This window comes from Neolamprologus multifasciatus, chromosome 6, assembly GCF_963576455.1.
Source record: "Neolamprologus multifasciatus chromosome 6, fNeoMul1.2, whole genome shotgun sequence".
NCBI classification, from domain to species: Eukaryota; Metazoa; Chordata; class Actinopteri; order Cichliformes; family Cichlidae; genus Neolamprologus; species Neolamprologus multifasciatus.
The window spans coordinates 10340072-10363396 of NC_140444.1; the positions used below are offsets into that span (position 1 = coordinate 10340072).

The following is a 23325-nucleotide window of genomic DNA, read 5'->3' on the forward strand; positions in this document are numbered from 1 at the left end:
TAAAATCTGGAAGCACCACATAAACTGATGCAACAAGTGAAAAGGGAATGGTGGGAACAAAAGAGAACACAAAAAATGAAGTCTGTCACCTCCAAAACCATAGAGACAAGCAGAGCTTCAGCAGCCCTGACAACAGAGGCTGGCTGCCAGCACAATCTGTGGTGAAGATGATGACTACTTCAGCTGAGTCCTCCACACCATCATCTGGCAGCCCTTCATCTTTTATCTTCTGATTGGTCTCTGTTACTGTGCTCTCTGCTTGTTGAATCAGTTTCAGGTTCATTGGGATGAAATCAACAGAGGATCCACTGTGCTCACAAATGACACAATGCTTTTGGTTTATTTTCTTTTTCTTATGTCTCTGTTTTAGTTTCATTTTCCTTCAGTAATTTTGATGAGGTTGCATTGAGAGAGAAAAAACAACTCGAATGATAACTCATATTTCTTAACTAAAATATGCAAATTGGCTTGTTATGAATTTTAATCATGTCCTTGGATTGAATGTAAATGAACCACTGTGCTGATCAGCATTTCATTACAGTTTTGGCAGGTTTGTAATTTCAAGTTTAGAGGCAAACAATTCACTTTTCAATTTTCAGCCTCATAGGCCCTTATTAACATTTAGCCCATGGATTGGAGTGTGTTATTCTGGGATGTCTTGAAGTCTTTGACTCTCTGCAGAATAGGCTACACAAACAGAATGTGTTTCTGCAATTCTCTCATATACACACAAAGACATGCACAAGCAACAGCGATCATTATGCACGAGCTACACATGTAAACACTCGCGTTTTGGCTGTTTATATCTAAAAGCGGGGAACAAAATCCAATTACTGCAGTCTTTTTTTTTTAATGGGGTAACAGGAGGGAGAAAAGTCTGCTTTTTAACTGGGGTAAAAGATAAATGTTTCCTATGTGATCAACACCTGCATTTTTCACTCTAGAAATGTAACTCAAAAAAGCACCTAGTTTATAAATTAAAGATATAATCTATACACGTACCCCTTTAGTCATTTTATATTCATTTTCCATCCTTCAATTTTCACATTAAAATTCAATGCAGATGTTACTATATTGCTGAGGTAGAGTGTGCTTCTCTTAAAGGATACATGAGTCAGTCTTTGTAACTGAAAGGTTTTGCCAAAGTGAATCCATCCATCTCCCCTGATTGGAAAAATAGTGAATGAAGCCCTAATGTAAAAGAAAAAAAACTTGAAGCATGTCTTCATAAGACATTATGACATTATGCATTAGCCATACCATGAGCATACAGCATGTTATGATAAATTACTTTAATTAAGAAGTCATGCTTTGATTATCAAGGGTATTCTAGAGAATTGGAACACACACTGCATTTTTTGCCCTTTCCCCCAGTAATCTCTAACATGCAGTCTCTGTTCTGTGTGCAATTGTTGCTGAGAGTAGCTAGGTGTGTGTCTTTTGTGCAGCAAGACATTTTCATTTTTCTGCATTTTACACATCTTGAATGCCCCTGCTGATTTGATAAGTATTAATTCATTGGTATTGATTATGCTGCAAATCAAAAATAAATAACATTTGTTCTACATGAACACTGTCCTCTGTAGAAATCAAAAGTGCATTTATTTCTGCATTTTCTGAGACAGTCAAAGCTACACAAGTCCTAACTTTATTTTTATATTTATTTTTTTTTTTTTTTAGGGGTGCAACGATACACAAAATTCACGGTTCGGTTCAATACTTTGGTGTCACAATGTTCATGCTTTTTTAATTTGTCATTTATTAAAATTATAAATATATATTTTAACTCAAAAGTACAGTTTTTAAATTTAATGTTGCTGAAACAACAAAGTAATAAAAAAATAAATCTATCTGATTGAGAAATCACTCATCTTTGGAAAAGAGAGTTTATTACAGAGAAATGGCTCTTTCCAAAATAAAAGCTATACTATACGCTTCTTCTGGGCTATATTCTCAGCAGCATATTAAACATATCAGGTCCCCATAAGGAGAATCATGTGCTAACGGCTGTCTAAATGACTCTGTAAAGTTTGTAGAATGCGTGCTTGTTGTTTTTGTCTGCTTCCACTTGTCTTTGCACTAGGATGATGTCGGAGTAAATGTGCAATCATATTCGTTGTGTTCCCACTAGTGCTGTCAGCCTTAATCTGAAATGACATTAACGCCACAACACGGCAAATCTCCGTTAACGAGCTACCGCGGATCGCCCCGGGCGTGGGGCTGGACAGCGTCAACACGTTAACGAGCAAACTGCGCTAACGCAGTAGTTCCCACCCATGTAATTGAGCATTGCGTGGCACATCCGACATACTGTTTTACTTTTGTCCATGACAGCTTACCTTCAGGGTCATACTTCACATGAAGACCAAAATAGTTCCAAAGGCCAGATCTGAATGAGGGTGGGGGAGGTTCAATTTGCCATGTTGCAACGAGCTTAGCTTCTGTCTTGCTAGCTTGCGCTGCGCTCAGTGGATCTGCGCTCGACAGTGCAGCCTAGGCGGAGTAGTCGAACGCAGATCCACTGAGCTCTCAACACAGACAGCATCGTCAGAAGAAAAGTTGATAAAATAAATAAAAAATGTTGTATTGTTCGAAACATATGCGTATGGAACCGAAAGCACAAACCTCCTTACAATTGCTCTGGTCACTAACAGATTCCCATGGTCATGCACAGAAGATGCAAACTACTTACATGACAGACTCTATTTGTTTATCTTTTTAAATGTTTACTATGCAAACCATAAACACAAAATGTTTGCCTTCAAAATAAAAGCTGTGCCTTTTGAATTATGGTTTTTCAAAAGGCACAAATTTTACTGTTTTCAGTTTGCTTTGAACTTCTTTAAGTTTTACTATTTAGGAGTTTTTTGCAGATAGGCTGACATGCTCCCTGTAAACTATGGGCAACTGCAGCAATCTGCTAGTGACCAAAGCAATAACAAAGAGATTTCTGGTACAGCACCCACTTTGCAACTTTTGTCACCTAGCAACAGGCAGCAACCTTCATAACTACTCATCAACCAATTGGGGAGTAACCGTTTTCCTCCTCCTCCTGTGTGACTGAGGTCTGAGAAACTATGCATGCTCCTAAATGGTTACATAAGCATACTTTGACAAGTTCTAATAAACTAGTCAAACCAAATAAGACAACTGTACAAATTATACCTGTGCTCACTCTGCTAAGGGCACCAGTGTGAGGTTGAAGATAATTTACTAACACCACTCCACTATTTAGAAGCAACTGCAAAAGTGCAAAAACAAGTGAAAGGACCTTAGAGAAAAGGTCACACATACAGCTTTTTCTCTGCACTATTTGTTAGATTGGCAAAAAAAAAAAAAAAAACCCAGGAGGGCTGTGAAAATAAAGTGCAGAAGAAGACCCAGACAGACTGGATTTGAGACACAGCAGCACGTATCACTCTGGGAAATAGGAATTACCAGATTCAACCAAGTTACCATTCAAAACAGAATCACTGAGTGTGCTGTACATGCAGAGAGGGAGTAATGTGACAGAAACGATGAATAAGATGAAAAATTGGTAGCAAGGAAAAAAAGCAGCTTCAGAGTGAGTCATTATGACCCGAGTGCATTCAAGTCTAGATAAGCGTGATAGAAGTTTGTGTGAAGAATGCAAGTGTGAGAACTCCAGGAAGACTAGAGGTATGAACATCAAACTCTGGCTATTTTTTCTTTTCTTAATTTATAGGTGAGCAAGGATGCACTGATGCAATCACAATTCTGGATGCAACTTAAAGAAATCACCCCAAAAAATTTTAACAGAAGGATAAAGTGTGCTGAACAAAGATCCAAGCATGCCAGCAACCTACTGAAACAATATTCTCTTAAGAAGATAATGGAATAATCATTTTGATCCTTGTGAAGGATCACAGATACGGTTACATGAATACACTGAAGGCTTGGGAAAAGGAAAGCTTTACCACAGCTATTGCAGAAATTATTCCATGCCCAGATGATGTCCAATTTAATAACAAACTACATATTAAACCACAAGTGTTTACAAGAACTTTCTCTCTTGCCCATTTTTAACTGTACATCTGTTCTGTTTTTTAATAATTTAAGACCAACAAATGTATTTTTCTAGAATATTATTGCTATTGTTTCTTTACGATAAACACCACCATCTTTAATGCTTTTTAGTATTTAAATATTTCTTGGGAACACTGTAAATCCTGAGTGCAGTATAACTTTAAAGAACACTAGTGCCATTTTTCCCTTTTTTTTAGCATAGTTATTTCTATCAACCCCTCTTTGCATATTAACAACCATGATCGGTGTGACTGATGTGACGGAACATCTCATTTACTTGTTTAGAGGGATTTTGAAGATTAAAATGAACTCTTTCAGGAAACAGTTTGTGGTGCGAGACTGCTGTTAAAATAGTTGTCTCAATTAACTTGATTTATGAGTAGTGTAATGGACTATAGAATTTATTTATAACTGAAAAGTATTTAAAAATTAAGAACTTATATCTTCTCAAAAGAAGAAAATTGTGACTATTAAGTAAAAACTGTATTGTGTTCTTTGTGCTACGCTGTTACTTCCTAGTCTGCATGTGTGCATTCTTTTTCAGGCTTTTTTCCTCTGTGAACACAACACATCTGGCCGACGTTTTGCTGGATAAATTGCAGTCAACTATGTGAACGATGCCCACATGTGTATAAATAAGCCTTTGAGTATGACAGAGCAGTGTATTTTGGTGGGAACTTGTGAGAGAAAAAAGGCTTGCAGTACTACAAACTAACATTTTAAGGTGCTTCTTGATTAGTTGCAATCAGTCCGTGCAGTAACATTCCCTCCTCAAGTACACTTTCATTATCATCCACAGGACATTTGTATTATTGTATTTACTTTGCGATATAAAGCGCCTTGAGGTGACTGCTCCTGGGAATTGGTGCTTCATTGATCATCAACTGAGGTGACTTGAACTGAAATCGTATAAAGTAAAATGTCGCCTTAGAAGAAGAGCAGGTCGTTTAATAATCAAAAGTTTAGTGGTTTGATCTTGAGCTCTTCAATCCTGCATGTCAAAGTGTCCTTGGAGTAAAAGGAACTTCAATTGTCCCTGATGCAATACAGTGTGCATGTGTGTGGGTGGGTAAGTATGTACTGTAAAAGCACTTTGAGAGGTCAAAAAGTCTAGAAAAGGTACATAAAAATGCTAGCCTATTCACTAAATCACACTGATACAGTTTTTACAGCTACTTTTACTACGCAGACTTTCCTAATGCTGTTTTGTTTTTGGTGCACATGTGACTCTCCACACAATCTTTCCCATTTGCAAAACTCATGTTATTCAGATGTGAGATAAAAGATCGACAAGGATATTTTTGAGGAGTCAGATGGTACCAAGAAGCCTTTTTTATGTTAAATTATGTTTTGTTTTGTTTGTTCACAACAAGCTTTCATTTCTGATGGGGAGTATAAGTCCACCTCTTCCAAACAGACCTAGGGTTAGATTACCATATTATAAAATAAATCTGTGCATAGCGATTTAACATACCTGAGCACATTGCAAACTTACAATTGAGAAAACACCCTAAGAAATCTTCACTGCCAAAACATCAACATTCAGATGCATGACTTTCTTCTCCAGCCTGCCGCCACTCCACTAAGTTAATGATAAACCAAGACATTTCTGGCACCCCTGGTTGAAAAGTACTGAGTGCATGAAGGCTGAGACAAGCTACACACTTGTTTCTTTCTGCTGCTATGAAACATTAAAAGCAAGGTATCGTTAATTGCGAGCGCTGATAATTTCATTCGCCAATTTAAGAACCGTTAAGGATTTGGCACCCATCATACATTTCTTTGAGTTAAGCAACCTTTATTCTGAGGATTTTTTTTTTTTTTAGCTAAAAGACATGAGCAGGCATACACAGTGAAAGGAAGGATGGGAGCTGGCTCTTCTTCTCTCCCTGCTTCTTTCCTCATTCTCTTATTTATAACTGCCTGGAATGTCTGCACTTCTGTTAGTGATGTCATCAGTTACTTTTGTCATGGTAACACAACAAAATCTCCCCTGCATATGGTCAGTACATTCAATCTTTCCCACTTTATTAACCCTGGAGAAACCATGGGGTCAAATTTGACCCCATGGTTTCTCCAGGGTTAAAGTCACTCAGTGTGTGTGTGTGTGTGCGCGCGCGTGCATGCAGGTGGTCGTAAGACCGATAACCACCTTTGGATCTGGAGATGAGGGCAGAAAGGCAATGCAGGAGACAGTGAGAGAATTTTTGATTTTATAGTCTCACCTGTTCAAAAGCTGTCTCGAAACCCCAAGACCCATACACAGCCAGCACAACCAGAAAATAAAGTAGTTTAAAAACATATCGGCCTGCCTGCAGTGGGGCTGTGTGTGTATGTGCATCTTGCTGTCATGGCAACACCACACAATCCTCCTTGGCAGAATAGATAGGAGAAGGTATGCATGACCACAAGTGTGTTTAAATTTCAAACAAACTGTGCTACTGCCTAAAACACAGTCTGTAACGATGCTGAAGAACTGAAGAGCTACTTTACATGTTACATGGCCCGAATAATAACTACGTTCTTTGTTTGGTGCACTGTGGTACCGTTCTTCAATGACAATGCCAGTGCGTGGAGCCTACAGCTATAGCTACAAACATCAGTGCACAGCATTTATTGCAGCGGAAACTGAAAAGCAAAGTTAACGGAAAGTATTTTGTGCTTACTGGAGTGCAAGTACGACCTAACGATGTCAAAAAGTATTGCATACCCACACAAGTAGCCTAATGTTAGTCTTCTCTCGTGTGCCTGTAACAGTATTTGTTTTTATAAACACTATTAAAAACTACTGCTGTTTTTTGCTTCGTTTTTTTAATAAAGGCAAGTTTATATTACTGTCTGATCAAGCTATTTACAGAAACAACACACACACACACACAAAACTTACAGTACTGAAAACATTTCTAGTTCACTTTCTCTGCCTTATGTCCCGGGACTCGTACAGCAATGTGATGATGTGCGTCCCAAGAATATTCAAACAAAACAACGGCACTTAAAAAAAACTTAGTTTCATTTTACAAGTCTGTCCCAGAACTGCAAAACTCTCCGTATGAAGTGTTAAGAGATTTTATTATGTGTGTGGGTTGGAGCAGATGGACTGATGTGTAACGGGAATGCTTTTCTCCAACTGCACTCTGCAGTATGTTAAAATATTTCACAGCCACTGGATGTTTTTTCTTTCCACCAAGGGTGTGTCTAGAACATTTAGATTTGGGGCCAGATAGGGGCAAAGACAGAATGGAGAGGAGCTGGTGTTTAATGGATGTGAAATTAGTTTTATTAAAGTCTCGGTGTAGCTGACGTATTTTTGCTTCAGTTATTTTGCAGTAATGAGACACATTAGAAAGGACTGGAGAAGGCAAGGAGAAAAGAATTGGTGGCAAAAAAAAAAAAAAAAAAGCTCTTTCCTAGCAATTTCTTCAAATGGAAATGTGGTATTTTTACTGGAAGAAAAGTAGAAATTAAAAAAGGAAAAGGCACAAAATCCATTTAGACCTACAGCATGTGTTCAGGGTAGCATCCCTACACCTATAGCTTGATCACAGAGACTTTTCCTGCATCTCTCTCTCACAAAGCAGAGAAGTTGTGAATGCTCTCTAAAGCCAGCCACAGTTAAATTAAATTTCATGGTGAGACGCTACAGCATTACACTGGGTCCTATCCAGTTTTCCCACAGCTAAATAATGTTAATAAATGTGTACCGACAGAAAAGTGGATGCACAGTTATGCAAAGAGGACTAAGGACAATATTACTAAATAAGTAAAATAAATAAATAAAAACACGCTTGCTCCGTTATCTATTAATCATTTACAGCATCGCTCCTTGTGGATGACTAAAGGACAGTCATTTACTGTGAGCGCTGAGTTCACATCTATTCAAGCTCAAATCTGTAGTCGGCTCCTCCAAGGTATCAAATTCACATACAACACATGACAATAAACTAGCCTGACACCGCTTTAAGACAGACAAATCATTCACTGCCTATTCATTTTTGTGGTGGTTATTTGCTCCAAGGCTACATTTTTAAGTCTGGTAATAGTCTCTTAAATAGAAAAGCTATTTATTTCTAATGTAAAAAAAAGACCCGTAAGACCTGCTCTGCATGCTGTAGAGATTCACAGTAGCCTTACTAACTCTTCTCTGCATCTACTAAAAGATGTTAAAAGGACAAAGATGATTTTAAGAGCGCTAACAATCCAGACCTGAACTGTCATCTCTCTGCCTCAGACAGACCAAAGGCCATTATTCAGAAATCGCTGCAAGTAAATGACCTTTTTTATTCTTTAAAGTTCAGCCTGCAGCATTATTAAATGAACAGCTGAATGTCTCAGCCTTCTGTGAAATCAGATTTAACTTTGAGTAAAATATTTGCTATCAACCACATGTGTCTGCCTACTGAGTAGGACACAAGTAGCTAAATTAGTAAGGACAGTTAAGTTCACAGCCAGCCGCCTTTACGTATGACTTCCGCTGGTACAGTAGGGTTAAGGAGGTTTATCTACTTTGATGCAATTAACGCTCCAACAAATTCCAACATGAGACATTAACATTCAGATAAATCACAGAGAGACAGTGCAGCAGAGTCTGTCTCTAATTTATCTGTCTCTAAACAAGCCACTTTTCTTCTTTTATGCAAACACTACCACTAAAGGTCAGGTGATAATAGGGGATCCAATTGAAAGTAGAAGCCCTCTATACCACAAATACAACCAGTGTACCTCCAGAGTTTTATTTACTTATAAAACTCTGCGTAAACAAAATTATAGCGCTTATTTTGTGTCCTAAAGGAAGACCTGGCCAATACAGAGTGCACTGATTATGTGCCTGGTATTTATAGTAAAGAAAGGTAGTTTCAGTAAAAATAAATAATGAATAACATATGGCTTCCATCGCACAGAACAGAATGTTCTGCTGCAGCTACACCAGAGGCTCGAGTCTGATCTGCTCCACCTTTGGTTTCTGGTCACCAACTTATTAATACCAACAAACGGGAAAAAAAAAAAAAAGATGCGCGCACGCAGAAGCACGCACGCACGCCCACACACAGTCACCAGCAGTCAGTCCTTCTTTTGACATAAAAAGTAAACAAAAATTTTATTAATTATTATTATTATCATTCTCATTATTGTCTGATTGCCTCCACATAGTATTTATTTTTCAATCAGTTTTGGGTTTGTTTGTGTTTTTACTACACTGGTGCACCCTGAAGACCATCAAAGCCAACTTAATCAAATCTCCACATCTGTCAGCGCGCTTATACGTTCAGGACGCCACAATTTATTCATGTTTAATCTGCTAATTACTGTATCGATTACTTGGATAATTACAAATGCTAATACTATAAATATTTTCATGACGTACCAAGGGGGAAAACAAACAAACAACAGAAACTTAAAGCCAAAAGCGGTAGTTAACAGGATTTTTTTCCACCAACAGCCCAAAACAAAGGAAATTACACTTTTCCACTGAGTTTAATAAGCAGAAGAGACACAAACGCTAACATTTTAAAAGTTTTTTTGCTCGTTTGATTCACAACGATTAAGTCTGACTATTTTCCAATCAGCTGATCTAATTGATTAAACATTTGACCCCATTAATTACTACAGAACAGCAGCATAAACAATAAATCAAAAACTCACGTCATGTTAGCTGTTAGGAATAATGGGGTACACGCATATGGGGATATAACAAGCGGGCTGATAGACAAGAACCCCAGATGAATTTAACCTTTACGTGTGTTACGCTTGTTTTCCGGGGTGATAAGTTTGGTCAAACTGGGTAAAAAAAAACTCTCCACTGTGCATTCATATCCTGTGCAGCCTGTTTTGGTTTTTTTACTTACAACACATTGGTGGCCAGCGGGATCTCTTCCGCCGCAGGGGCCCTTTCCAACCCGATGTTGGAGCAGTTGACGACGCAGGACTGCTGGGGCCCCAGTGGACAGCTGCAGTTAACGGGACAGGGACTGCAGCTCTTGCCGCCGTCCGCCTGCGCCGCGGAGCCCCATACTTCCAAGCAGCAGAGCGCCACAAGCAGACTGGAAAAGAAACTAAACCTCGGGAGGCAGACGCCATGTTTTCGCTTGGATAAAGTCTGTCCATTTCCACAAGGCATAGCTCACTCACATCTCATCGCCTCTGATGGTGTAAGTCCTCACAGTCTGGGAAGGAACAAAATGCACGGAACAAAAGCAAAAACACGCGCGTCCTTTTTCCACGGCTTTCATATAAGGAGACAAAAACAGAAAAAGTCATTAACTTTTTCACACCGTTATCTGTCTTTGTTTTCCCAGCGTTGTTTTTCTTCTCCTCGTATCCCCTTCCCCAGAAAATGTAACGGAGCTTTTCCAGAATCCTTTGAGGAGAAAAAAGTTTTGGAGAACTTCCTCCCTCCCCCTTTTTCCATATCATGCAGTTCCACGAGCCGCCACTGTGACCTGGCGAATAGCCTGCTTTTCCTTCTCAGTTGAATGAATACAATGTTAGACTGATTACCCCTTAAAAAAGGTAAACATTTAAAATGAAAGTTACTGAATAAAACAGCTAGAAAATGGCATGTACAGTTTTTTTCAAGTTGCCAAAATAATCGATTGAAATAAACGCAGGCCTCAATTTCTGGTCATTTTTCTCTGATGAGGGTTACTCCTTGTTAGAGGGCCTGGGTAAAAGATTCATGGGTATTCTCTTTTTGTTTTTCCTGATAAAGTAAAAAGTCGAAGCTTCTTCACTTGCCCAACTGGCAACACAGCTTCGATCAATCCTTCATTCAAAAAAGTTGAGATGCTGTGCAAAAGGTAAAGCAGAATGCAGCCACTTTAAAACCTACATTTGGTTAAAATTAGTAGAAAGAAAGCATAGGAAACGCTGCGAGTAGGAAATGTTATTGATTCTGTTATCGGTTTTTGAGGGGAGAATATATGGTCATTTTAAATTTGACGCAAGCAAGACATTTTAAAACATTTGAGACAGAGATAAATTAATGAATAAAGAAAGAAAGAAATGAAAAGTCAGTACCACCTTCTTTGTGGGCATTTTAAAAAGAACCTTCTAGAGCAGAGCTGGACTGGCCATCGGGCATACCGGGCATTTGGGCCATAGTGATTTTTCGTTTTAATGTTTGTTTTTGTAACGGTATAAACAATGAAAGGTGGTGGATTGGCCAATTGGTCGTCGACTCTGGGCTTACAAAACACTCGTAGGTGAAAAGGAAACGATTTGTCGCCTACTTCAGCTAGAATGAAAAAAGACACAAAGCTGGACTTATTCCGCGTCTTTACGCTGCACAGCTGCCTCTTCTTCTCTCCCCTGTTGCTACTTCAATCGTGAAACTGATCAATGATCAGCTGATCAGGTTTTCTGTCTCGCCCTGTCTCTCTTGTTTATCGCCCAGAAAGAGGAAACAAGAAGACAGCATGTTTAAGCTTGATAAGCTGTTGTTAGAATTCATTTGATATTACTTTTGTAGTATCAGCTGATGTTTGCTGGAGCCACAGCCGTAAAGCTGCTGGTCATGATATCGTTTTGGATATCTGGTGAGAGGGAAACGTGAAGATGAAACAATGAGATGTCCTTAAGTGGTCATCTGATGTAAACTGTATAGAAATCATACATATATACCAGCAAGACAGTGTACGTCACTGTCAGAACAGCGTTTGTTTTCATTCAAAGGCTTTATGGTTTTTCCTATAATACCTGGCCGGTCTCTACTTCAAATACCTGGGCCTATTTTTTGTCCCAGTCTAGTCCTGTTCTAGAGAGTCCTTCAGAAGTAAACACGGAAGCAGTTTACACTGTGAAAGACAGCACGGACAAGCTGAAAAGGGTTTTCATCACCTGTAGTAGATGATATCATTGACAGATCAAAAGTATCAGAACAAAAGTGCATGCAAAGGACAAGGGCCTAAAGAAATACTGAATCACCTTACACTCATAAACAGGCACAATCAATATATCAGCTCAGAAATGTTTCTGAAAGCTGTTGTGGGCCTGCGATATGTGAAGGACTGAGGCCAAATGAGAAATTGTCCTGTTATTTATTTAATTGCTGTAAGCTCACCCCATGCACCTGGCATGTGGAGGCCTGATTATTGCCAAATAAGGCAGGCTCAGAAGCAACATAACATGCAGATGGCATTTTTTTCAATGACAGCCTTATTTATTTCAGAAACACTGTGCAAAATTACAGTCGCCCTACAGCAGCATTGAGGACTAGGTTCAGTGCACATTGAGAAAATTTGCTGCTTTTTGAAAAGAAGATTAGTCCTATATGATGCAAAAATGGGAAAACACTTGCTTACACTACACCACAACCTCGTTTTATTAAAAGAACAGATGATGTAAAACACTGGTAAACGTGCCCATCTCCCAGGAAACACGTTGCTGGTATCAGCTTCAAAGTGAGGTTGAAATCTTTTTAATACAAATATTCAAATCATTCAGTTTAAACATCTGTTGCATTTGTACTGTTATTTTATTACACGCAAGCAATTTAAACAATTTCCAATTTATTGTACTTTTTTGAAAACAAAGTCGAGATAACAGCCAGTAATTGAACCTGAGCCATAAAAACCCCATAAGCTGTAATCATAAATAATAAACAGCTAAAACAGCGTGACTATTTTGTTACTATGAGTCAAGAAGGAGCGAAATGAAGACATATTCATGGTTCTTGTGATGAAGGCGGACATAAAAACAGTTGCTGAAAAGATAAAAGGAAAAAAAAAAATCACATGATGAAATAAGCAGTTTTGTTCAGATGAAAAGTGTTAACTATGAAGCAGTCACTGAGTATTCTTTCACCTTGAGGTAGAGATATGACTGTTGCAAAGCCTTCTTCACTCACAGAGATTGGAATTTATCATCTTGCTGAAGTTTAAGAATGAATCTGCTCTGCTGGTATTCCATTATAAAATGACAAATGTATAACTTTCTATTTTTCATATTTCTCGTCCCTGCAGTATTTCCTGAAGCAGTGCAGGGCACGTGTTAGAAGTGTTTCTCGGGTATTTGATTTGGCCAGAGCGCACACATCCTTCCTGCAGGCATCTGGTGCTCTGTACAAAGAAGAGCCCCACAATAACTTGCATACTTTCTTATTCTCATGAGTCTTTGGCAGTTCTTCACTGTAGAGCTTATATTTGAGAGACAAAAATATGCGTGAGTGAAAGACAGTCTGCACTCAATATTTTAGGGGAAGTTAAAAAATAAAGAGTTATGTGTACAAATCTATACATACGCCTTTCAAAACATAGTTTGCAATGCACTTTGGCAGATAAGTACGAAGGAGAACAATCAGAAGGTAAATTCAAGCAAAAAGCCAAATATTAAAGCCAAAGAAAACAAGATAAGGGAAAGTTGAGACAGAGTTTTTAAAAAAGAAAAAAGGAATGTACAAAGCAAAGCACAAATTGGTAAACAACAAATACTGAAAAGAATAAAAGCGATTATAACAGTACAGTAAGAAAAAACAAGAGGACAAAAGCAATAAATGCTACTGCATCACATAAAAAAAAAAGATTTCAGAAGTGATTTTGGAAGGAATTCACTGATTCTGAGAGCCTTATATCCTCTGGGGTCAAGCCTGAGGATTTAAGGGTGGTGGTTCATGTGGAGGTCAACAGATTTTGCTATTTACCTTGAAGCCAGATCCAAGCATTCCTTGAAGGTGATTAGCAGAATCTCACAATCAAAGACATGGAGCTGGTGGAAAGAGGTCAGGAATGGGGTGATGTGATGCTGACTTCTAAACCTGAGTAGTGACTTTTCAGAGTATGTACGACCCAAAAAGGTGCAAAAAGTTGGGACTCAGTGTAAAATGATGTGCAGATTTTCTAAACTCATATTTTATCCAGTTGGTGAAATTTGTAATCTATATGCAGGCCAGTTCAGCATCCAGACTTCTCTGCTACTAAACCAGGTGTAGCATTTTTTTTATCTGAAATATGAAAGGCCTTCTCTGAAAAAGGACATAATCTGCTTATGAGCATATGCTGTTTTGATCCTGTATATACTTTTGAGCATTAATGATGCATTTCTATAGGGATTAATGCACCCTCATACCCAGTGTTGGGAAGGTTACTTTTAAAATGTATTCCATTACAGAATACATGCCCCAAAATGTATTCTGTAACGTATTCCGTTACGTTACTCAATGAGAGTAACTATTCTGAATACTTTGGATTACTTAATATATTATCATGCTGTTGACAACTACATGAATGTACTATTGCTGTGATTTATTACTGTTACTGAAGGTTCGCGGCTCCGAACCGTAGTAAAGGGACCTCTGGCTAATACGGTGGGTTCTGTGTCGGGCTTGTAGCCGAAAATTAGCTTTACTTTGTTGTCAGTCTGGGTCACTTTGCTAGCTAGAGACAGAGAGAGGCGTTGAAAGGCTGCTCCAAGGGAACTTATTGTTTTTGGAGAAAAACACGAACACGGTGTACAGTCGAGTCTTAATAGCTTACTTACAACTGGGCTCGTCAGGCTCTCTTCTTGGCTGCAGTGGTTATTATTATATTTACATGCTTCCAGCTCCCGTTTTTGCTCGATGACAGCTCGTACTTTTCCTTTTTCTCCCTCCCTCGCTCACACATAACGGGTATGGCAGTCCATTCTCCCTGCAGCACGGACTACACTGCCCATGATGCTACATTCTTTAGAGCTATACCTGTAGCATTCTGCCTATTAGCTTAGCACAACAACAACTACGAAAAGGCCTCTCTCACTCAGGAAACACGCAGAGACAGAGAGCGTCACCCTGTAACCACGGCAACCGTAACGCTGCCGCCTGGAACAACAGAACGTAGCTGTCAAACAAAACCCAAACAGTCCTGACCCGCCACAATATGAAACAGGGAAGTACCGCCGTGTAATCCATTTATTTCAACAAAGTAACTGTATTCTAAATACCACCTTTTTAAACGGTAACTGTAACGGAATACAGTTACTCATATTTTGTATTTTAAATACGTAACGGCGGTACATGTATTCCGTTACTCTCCAACACTGCTCATACCATCTGAGATGTAGGCCTTTGAATTTGGTCCGTCGAACAAGGCAGAGGATCCCTCTCCTTTTTAGGAAAAGCAACATCCAGAAAGAATTTCAAATTTTGATTTGACTGCCCACAGAACAGTTTTCCACATTGTCTCAGTCCAATAATCTTTGGCCAAGAGAAGATGGCAGACTTCCTGGGTCATGTTCATATATGGCATCTTCTTTTTATATTTGAGGATGGCACAGTGAACTGTGTTTACAGACAGTTATTTCTGGGAGTGTCCCCGAGCCCGTGGATTGATTTGTATGACAGAATCATGCCTGTGTCTTCCCTTGTAAGGCAGAGAACATTCTTCTGAAGTCATTCCACAATGATGTGTATAGATAATTAATTTGCAGGTTGACAAACCTCTGCCCATCTTTACCTCTGATAAACTCTGCCTCTCTAAGATGGTCTTTTTATATCAAACCATGATACTGACCTGTTGCTTATTAACCAAATTAGATGCAAAATGTTCCTTGAGCTGTTTCTTTCCGGCACCACTTACATTTCCAGTCTTTGGTTGCACGCATCCCAACTTTTGAGGCGTCTTTCTGCCATCAAATTCAAAAATGAGTTGTTTTTCATGAAATAGTAAAATGTCTGACTCATATCCTCACAGTGCACGCATATTGGCATAAACGAAGATCCTAAAAGGTCCTATTCTTTCAAAGCATGGCCGCTTTACGTAGAACATTAAAATAATAATTTTGTTGTACATGTGTATTGAAAATAAAGAGCTATTCTATTCTAAAAACATCACAAAGAAGTAGGTAATAAAAGCTTGCATTTAAAACAAATATTTTCACAATATCCAAACATTTTAGATCAGAATTTTAAACCAGTTTGTGTCCTGTGGAGTTGAACATTTAACCTTAGAAGAACTGTTATTTCTTATTTTTTGCTGACAGATGTTTAAGAGTGCTTTAGATACCTCCTCGTCAGAGAATCATTTTTATCTTGAGGCCATGGCTCTAGGCTCTTGATCCCCAGGCATAGCTCAAGCTAGACTTTGCTGGAACGAGAGCAATAAAAAAAAAAAGCTTTCCAGACAATTTTATATGTTTAAACAAAGAGAACCAAGAGTACAGGGCTAGAACACAAAGAACAAGTCTTTCAATGTTAAATTCAACTTGATGAAATATGTTTGCAGTTAAAGTCTCAGAGGGATTCACAGCTTTCTTGAAAATAGTATTTCAAAGCAACAAGGAAACCCCCCACCTGAAATTTCCGATCCACCAAGGCACTTCCTGGGAAAAAATAAAACAAAAAAGATTTTTATAATGTTTTAGTTAATGAAAATAAGAAACAAACACAAAATAAAAACAAAAAGAATAAAACCCAGAGATTGGTATTATGTTGAAGCTGATAAACCTTGGTTAAATGTAAGCGGTTCTGCATATCTTATTACACATTCACCAGCCACTTTGTTAGGTACATGTGTTTAACTTGTTAACCACAGTATCTAATCACCCAGTCATCTCACAGCAGCTCAGTGCATTTATGCATGACCTGCTGAGGTTCAAAGTAAGCATCAGAAGGGGAAAAAGGGATTTAAGTGAGGTTGAACGTGGCATGGTTGTTGGTGCCAGACCGACTGGTCTGTGCATTTCAGAAACTGCTGATCTACTGGGATTTTCCAGCACAACCAACTTGAGGAATTTACAGAGAAAGGTCTGATAAACACAAAATATCCAGGTCTTTGGGTGAAAATGTCTTGTTGATGCCAGAGGTCAGAGGAGAAAAGCCAGACTGCTTTAAGCTCACAGGAACTCAACAGTAATGTAATGGTTTTGATGTATACGTAATGAAGATTCGGTTTCTTACTGTAGTTTGTTGCCATTACTTTAGAACATCTGAGGTTTTTTTATTGATTTAATGTGAGTTAATTATAGAAGAGTGTATTGAACATGATTGGCTGGTGTGCTTGTTGACTTTTGATATCCCTGAAAAATTTAGGATCGACTCTATTTCATATTATTATCTCTCTCCAAATATCTTTTCGTACCTAATAGTTTTTCTGGATTTTATCCTTGGCAGCAGACAAAACAAAGACAGTGTTTTCCTGTATTTATTAGATATGAATATCTCCAAATTATCTGGCAGTTTCTTAGTTTCTCCCTTTTATACAATAGAAAATTAAGCATTGTTTTCCTGTAAACTTGTACACATCTACAAATAGATTTCAGTTATTTTCTAGAAAACTAGAACTAGTGTTATCTAGTTTTGCCAGCTTGATCTAATGTCAAGACAGAAAATAAATGCAAGAAATTATTACAGTTTCTAATGAGTGAGACATAGATATGTGGCATTAAAAAATAAATAAATAACACCTCAAAAAGCCAATTAGTTTTTCAAACATTTCCACAAAAGTGATGCTGAAGCTAAAGGAAAACAGAAAATCCTCAGTGGCTGCCAAATTCCCAATTAGCCATCAAGAAACTCTGTACAAAATATAATGGCAATATTCATTGTCTATTTTAATCCTTGGACCCACATAGTTTGTCTTGATCTGCCCTCTCTGTTGACTATATTGGCTCAAGGAGACAGCCCGCAGAAGCAGATGGTCCAAATGTATCAAATGAAGTATTTTGTGTTTGTCTGGCCCAGACTGGTCCAGTCTGGGCTGTGTGAAGGTAAAATAAGCTTGGCTCCTGTTTGGTTATGGGGAGGGTCCTCCAGCCTGGCCAGGAAAACAGCACTTACTGAAGCCTCTGTCTGTGTTTTTGTAGGTCTGCAGGAAGAGAGGGGACGTAGGGAGTTACAGAAGGAGAGAGTGAGAGAGGTCTGGAGATGGTGATGGAAGCACATAACAGTGAAAAACAGAAGAGCCCAAAGTAGAGGAAGCTGACAAAAAAGATAGAAGTGATAGAAAAGTAGAGGCAGTATGAAGACAAAATTTCATATAAGACATGAAACCCCCCCTAAAAAAAAACAAAACAATGAAAAGTTGCTTGTCTTCTTTGTCTTCTAAGCGATATAGATGGAAACTAGCATGTTCATTACATGTAATATAAATACATGTATGACTTGATTTGAGAAGGAGTGACTTTTAATATGTATTTCATTCTACATATTAAATGGTTTATTTACTTATACCTAACAAAGTTACCTAGATTCCACCTGAAAACTAATAATTAGTCAATAATTAATGGAGACATGATGATGCACCTGACAGAAAAAAAAAAATCTCTTTAATGTTTTGAGGTAAAGAAACATTCACTCAAGAATAAAAAATTATATATTGTGGTGAAAGATACTGTGATCTTATATCTTTCCAATTTTGTGAAAGTTAATGACAATCCACTTGGACTTAATGATGAACTAAATAGGGTCTAGTGGTCAAAGGTGAGCGCGACCGCACAATTCAGCTGTAATTTAGGAACTCATGTTAAAACTAACTTTCTGAAAAATGCAGAGTAAATTATAATATTTTATTTTACACTTTATAGGTTCAAAGGTCAGGTCTGGATAGACATGACCTTAAATGGTTAGTTAGTAAAGTCATTTAATAAATGCATCTGATAAAAATCCAAGCCAATCAAATTTAGGATTGACCAAAAGCCAACTGCTGCTTTGCATCAGCAACAGGAATTTTACATTGTCCCACCGCCTGATGCACAATAACTAGAAAGCAACAACGCCTGTACTGCTGAAACCTAACAGGGGAATATGACTCCTGAAAGAAATCTGTTTTGTGTAGCCAAAGGCTTAATCTAAAAGCTGCGTGGACAAAGGCAACAGCAAACTATAAAACTCATCTATATATAAATAATCCAATAAAACCTACAAACTCTTCTGTTGACAATGTATTGCGGCTCCTCCAACCAACGGCCGCGGCAGGCTAAACACGAGGACACAGATGACGCGCAACAATAAACACATAAAATACACGTCTGTACCATTTGCTCCTTTTATTCCACATGCAACTGTCCAATATACAAATCAGCGCCTGGGATTAACTATTAAACAAATACACAGACTGCACAAACAAATAACTGCAACTCACAAAGAACTGCACTAATTACTATGCCAAATTACAACTTGGCCTAAGGCATCAATTACTGCATAAATATACAAAAACCATCAAGTTACAGTCAAAATACATCAAAATCATTCAAGCTGCGGTCAACAGAAGATTTTGCCTCATGCTCACCCTATCTTTCTGCTCATCAACATCAGGTGCGGTGAACAGGTGAGTGCAACCACATTTATCATCTAACACACCCGCCCCACACCCGTGCACCAATACAGTGAGTCCATTTAAACCAACCCACTTAGTCAAAAAAGGACCAACTCATATGGCTCCTACAATAATCATCTTAATTAATAAATCAGTTTTCTCAGCTGGAACAAATCCTGGACACCTGGAGGTAATTAATAGCTTTTTACTTAATCCATAAGCGGCATAATTTTGAAATCTTTTTATTTGGGAAATTTTAATATATTCAGCAGAATACAGAATATGTTTGTTGCATCATAATAATTTGCTCTACATACTATATTAATAGTTTTTTTGTTGTAACAAAATTACTGCTTTAGTAATTGTTTAATACACATTTCCCCATACTTCAGCATCACTATGAGTGAGCAGTACTGTATATAAAGAGAATCCCGATTTACAAGTTCCTTAGCTTTATGCAAGGATGTAATTGTCTTAGAGATTTCTGTTGTGATGTGGAAATCATTACAATCTGTGGTGTAGAGTGTGCATGACTTCTATGAGTGAGGAAACAGTAGTAGAGAAACTAAGTTGACAGCATGTTAGCAGACTATTAGATGGCAGAGAGGCAGAATGAAGTGGCAGCAAAAGCTTTAAAGTCTGCGTACGCAGGGCTGAGGCGTTCCCACTTGACACTGATGAGCTCCACCCCACCAACCAGCAACTTGGAGCACGTGCAGAGGAAAAGCTGAGTTACAGCCCAGGGGTTTGTAAAAGACATTTATCTGAGGTGCCAGTCAGAATTGTAAGTCGTCAAACCACGTGGGCGGAAATAGTCAGCAATTTCAGTACATATTAACAAAAAATGTTCTTTGAGCAATGAACTGATGGAAAAAAAAATCTTCCAGGATTTTTATACGCTCAAACATTCTTCCAAGACATTTTTTTTCTTGTGAGAGTGATGAAAGTTACTTCCACAAAGCAAAATAATGAACATATAGAAAAATGAATTCATTCAGCTTGTAATAATGTATAGGTATTATTGTGTACCAAGGTCAAATAACAGGCAGTAGTGCTCTCTGATAGACTTTATTGCCACAGGAAAGTGCCTTACCTTCAATCTTAAGCTGCACGGCCACTTTGGACCCAATCAAAACAGTGAACACGCACCACTCCAGTCCAGCATTGACAAACAAGACTTAAATAAATACTCACTTGGCAAGAACTCAGAGAGGTTGTAGTGCCACACAGGGCATCCAATAATCTAAAGGAGCATGTTTTAATGTCATACTGAATATATAGTTTAATTGTGGGAAATTGTTGAATGAATTTCACTGCTCCTGTATTTAAAGGACACAAAATGATAGATGTCCAAGGTCAAAAAGGAAATATGTTCAGTCTGATCAAGGGAAAAAGAAAAGTCCATTATATCACAATTTCCTTGGTCTTACTTTTTTCTTATTTATTTATTTTTTTGAAGAAACATTGAACCTGAAGGACAAGGAAAGCGAGAGAACAGAAAGAAGCACGAGACACTGTCTCCTTCACCACAGTAATTAACACCCAGCTCTGACTCTCCCTGTACAGTTCTCCACAGTGTGGTGTGCTTTAATGAGGACACACTTCTTTGTTCTGTCAAGGAATCAGCTGCTTCCTCCTCGCGTCCCTGGTTTTGCTATCCAATGAACTAATTGTCAGTTCTCTTTGCCTAAGGGCTAAGGAAACTTGGTGGTGGGCTGCCAATACTTAAAGGTCAGCACATGTGCCAGTGAGCAGCTGTAGCTCAGGTGGCTGAATATGTTTGACTTGAATTATATGGTTGCTGGTTCAATGCTGAAATTCTCCTGTTTCAAGGGTGCGTTTAAAGCCCGTTGAACTCCAGGAATGTAAAGATGTGAAATTAAATACTCTAGTAATAGTACCAGCTGATTATGTATTTTTATTCTTGTTTTGCACAAACATACCCAGCTTAATGGGTCACATGATTTCAAAATGTCTATAATTTGATATATAATGCAACTTTAGATGTAGCATATATAAAACAAGCAAATTAAAAAGACTCAGTGGTTCATATTTCATCTTTCTTGCATTTCAAGGCTTTATAGGTAGAACTGGTTTATTAAAACCATCTGAACTCACGTGCTTATAATGAGGCGATCTGTATGGATCTGACATGTTGTGAAAGGCTTTTTGCTGGCAGTGTTTGGGTCCAACTACTTGGTCACCTAATCCCGATTTAAACCATGTAAGCATAGTTTTTCCTGTACCATCTACACTTCCATTAGCTGCCGATTAACCAGACTCTAAATAAAAGATAATGTTGCTAAATATGTTATACAGTAACTTTAAGCTGACAACTAATTTCCACTGCCCCCAAGTGGTCAGAAAAAGACTGAGTTCAAGAAGCATTTTGGGAAATATTTACAGTAATATAAATAAATTGAATTGAATATGAGAAATATATATAATATAACACATATGGAAATATAGACTGGACCTCAAATATAGATCATTTTGAGGTCCAGGCTCTGAGGAGGCCAATCCATGACTAATAGTAATCTGTTCTGTGTTTTTCTATCCAGGTATGCATTTACTACATTGGCAGTGTGTTTGGGATTATTGTCTTAGTAAAAAAAAGTCTTGGCAAAAAGATCCTTTCCAGATGGTTCTGTATGTTGGATCAAAATCTGATGGTGCTTTTCTGTGTTTGTAATTCCATCAAACTTCCCTCCATTTGCCTTCATTAGGAATGGCTTCTTTACATGGCTTCTTCTTTCTTTCTGGGTGGTTTCAGTCAGCTGCTGCAGAATCTTCCAGCTATGCACACCTCACAACATATATGATGCTTCCAATTAACACAAATCTCTTAAGATTCTTGTAAAAAATAAATAATGTTTGAGCTTGATCTTGATTTTAAGTCTGTTGTAATCACATGTCAAATATAAGGAGCCTCTGCTCTCTGTAGTCCTTATAAGGATGATTGCACCACAAAGAGACCACAAACCTATCCACTGACTACATTTGTTTTTGCCTTCTCTTCTTCTAACACACAAAGAGGTCAAAGGGTACACATTTTATGCAAGATTTTAAGTAGCATGTTTGATGATAAGCTTTTGACTTCAAAACATTGGGTTGAATATTAATTATTATTATAATTAATTATTATTAATCTTTTAGATGTCAGCAAGACATAGTGCTGAGCGCAATTTTAAGTAACGTCTTTTTGTTTTGTTTTTGCCTGTCCCATTTGGTTCTTTAGCCATCAGAATTGTTGTCTGAATGCCAACAAAGATACCCAACGGATTTACTTTAACAAGTGGATCATCATGACCTTACAGTATTGGTCCATTTGATTGACCATTGTTGTTATTATTTATTTTATTTTATTTTCAGTTGTTGCAAAAGGGACAGACATGGCTAGGGGATAGGAAAGGGAAAACAGAGGAAGGAAAAGAAAAACAGAGGGGAAGAGGGACAGTGAGAAAGGACACTTAAAAAGAAAAAAGATCTCCCGGATCACCTGTTGAGAGAAAACAAGGGAAAAAAAGAGAGCAGCATAATAAGCACAACACCATCGCATTAATCTAGCAAAGTGTAAATAACAGTAAATACTAAATATTGAGTGTTGTTGTGCAGCACACAGGACCGACAGCGCACAATGTGCTTTGAAGTAGCAGCCAAGAAAGGTGTGGTTTGTGTCTATGAACAGTGAACACCTGGGTGGATGAGCGTGCTTGTATTAAAGGTTTCTCCATGTAACGATCTGCTAGAGGGTGTAGGGAGCCATAGCCCCGTCCCTCAGGGCATGAAGCAGGCATGGAGGAGATGTCTGAGTAACATGTTTGATGATAAGCTTTTGACTTCAAAACGTTGCGTTGAATATTAATTATCATTATAATTATTTATTATTAATCTTTTAGATGTCAGCAGGACATAGTGCTGAGTGCAATTTAAAAACACACTGAAAGTGAATCTGTAGATTGCCCACAAGGAAAATCTTGGTATCCCTCAGAAAGCTTCTAGGGTATAAGTGTGATTTTAAAAAAATAATGAATGAAATCAGAATTTAGAGATTTCA

At 38.1% G+C, this 23325-nt stretch overlaps 1 protein-coding gene and 1 long non-coding RNA gene across 3 annotated transcripts in view; both read right to left on the reverse strand.

The window, feature by feature from the left end:
* pkd1a (polycystic kidney disease 1a) overlaps positions 1–10445 on the reverse strand; it is a 75169-nt gene extending 64724 nt beyond the window's left edge. For both annotated transcript variants that reach the window (XM_085162166.1, XM_085162165.1), the window contains exon 1: positions 9891–10445. In XM_085162166.1, the coding sequence (XP_085018292.1) occupies positions 9891–10162 (272 nt within the window). In that variant the 5' untranslated portion in view covers positions 10163–10445. The remainder of the gene's footprint in view (positions 1–9890) is intronic.
* A 1317-nt stretch (positions 10446–11762) lies between these two features.
* LOC146516435 (uncharacterized) lies at positions 11763–18242 on the reverse strand. The gene is made up of 4 exons (XR_014874453.1): positions 16307–18242; positions 16020–16100; positions 12847–13100; positions 11763–12745 (listed from the first exon to the last, which is right to left on the reverse strand). It is a non-coding gene; the product is annotated as an uncharacterized LOC146516435 (long non-coding RNA).
* Between the last annotated feature and the right edge of the window lie 5083 nt (positions 18243–23325).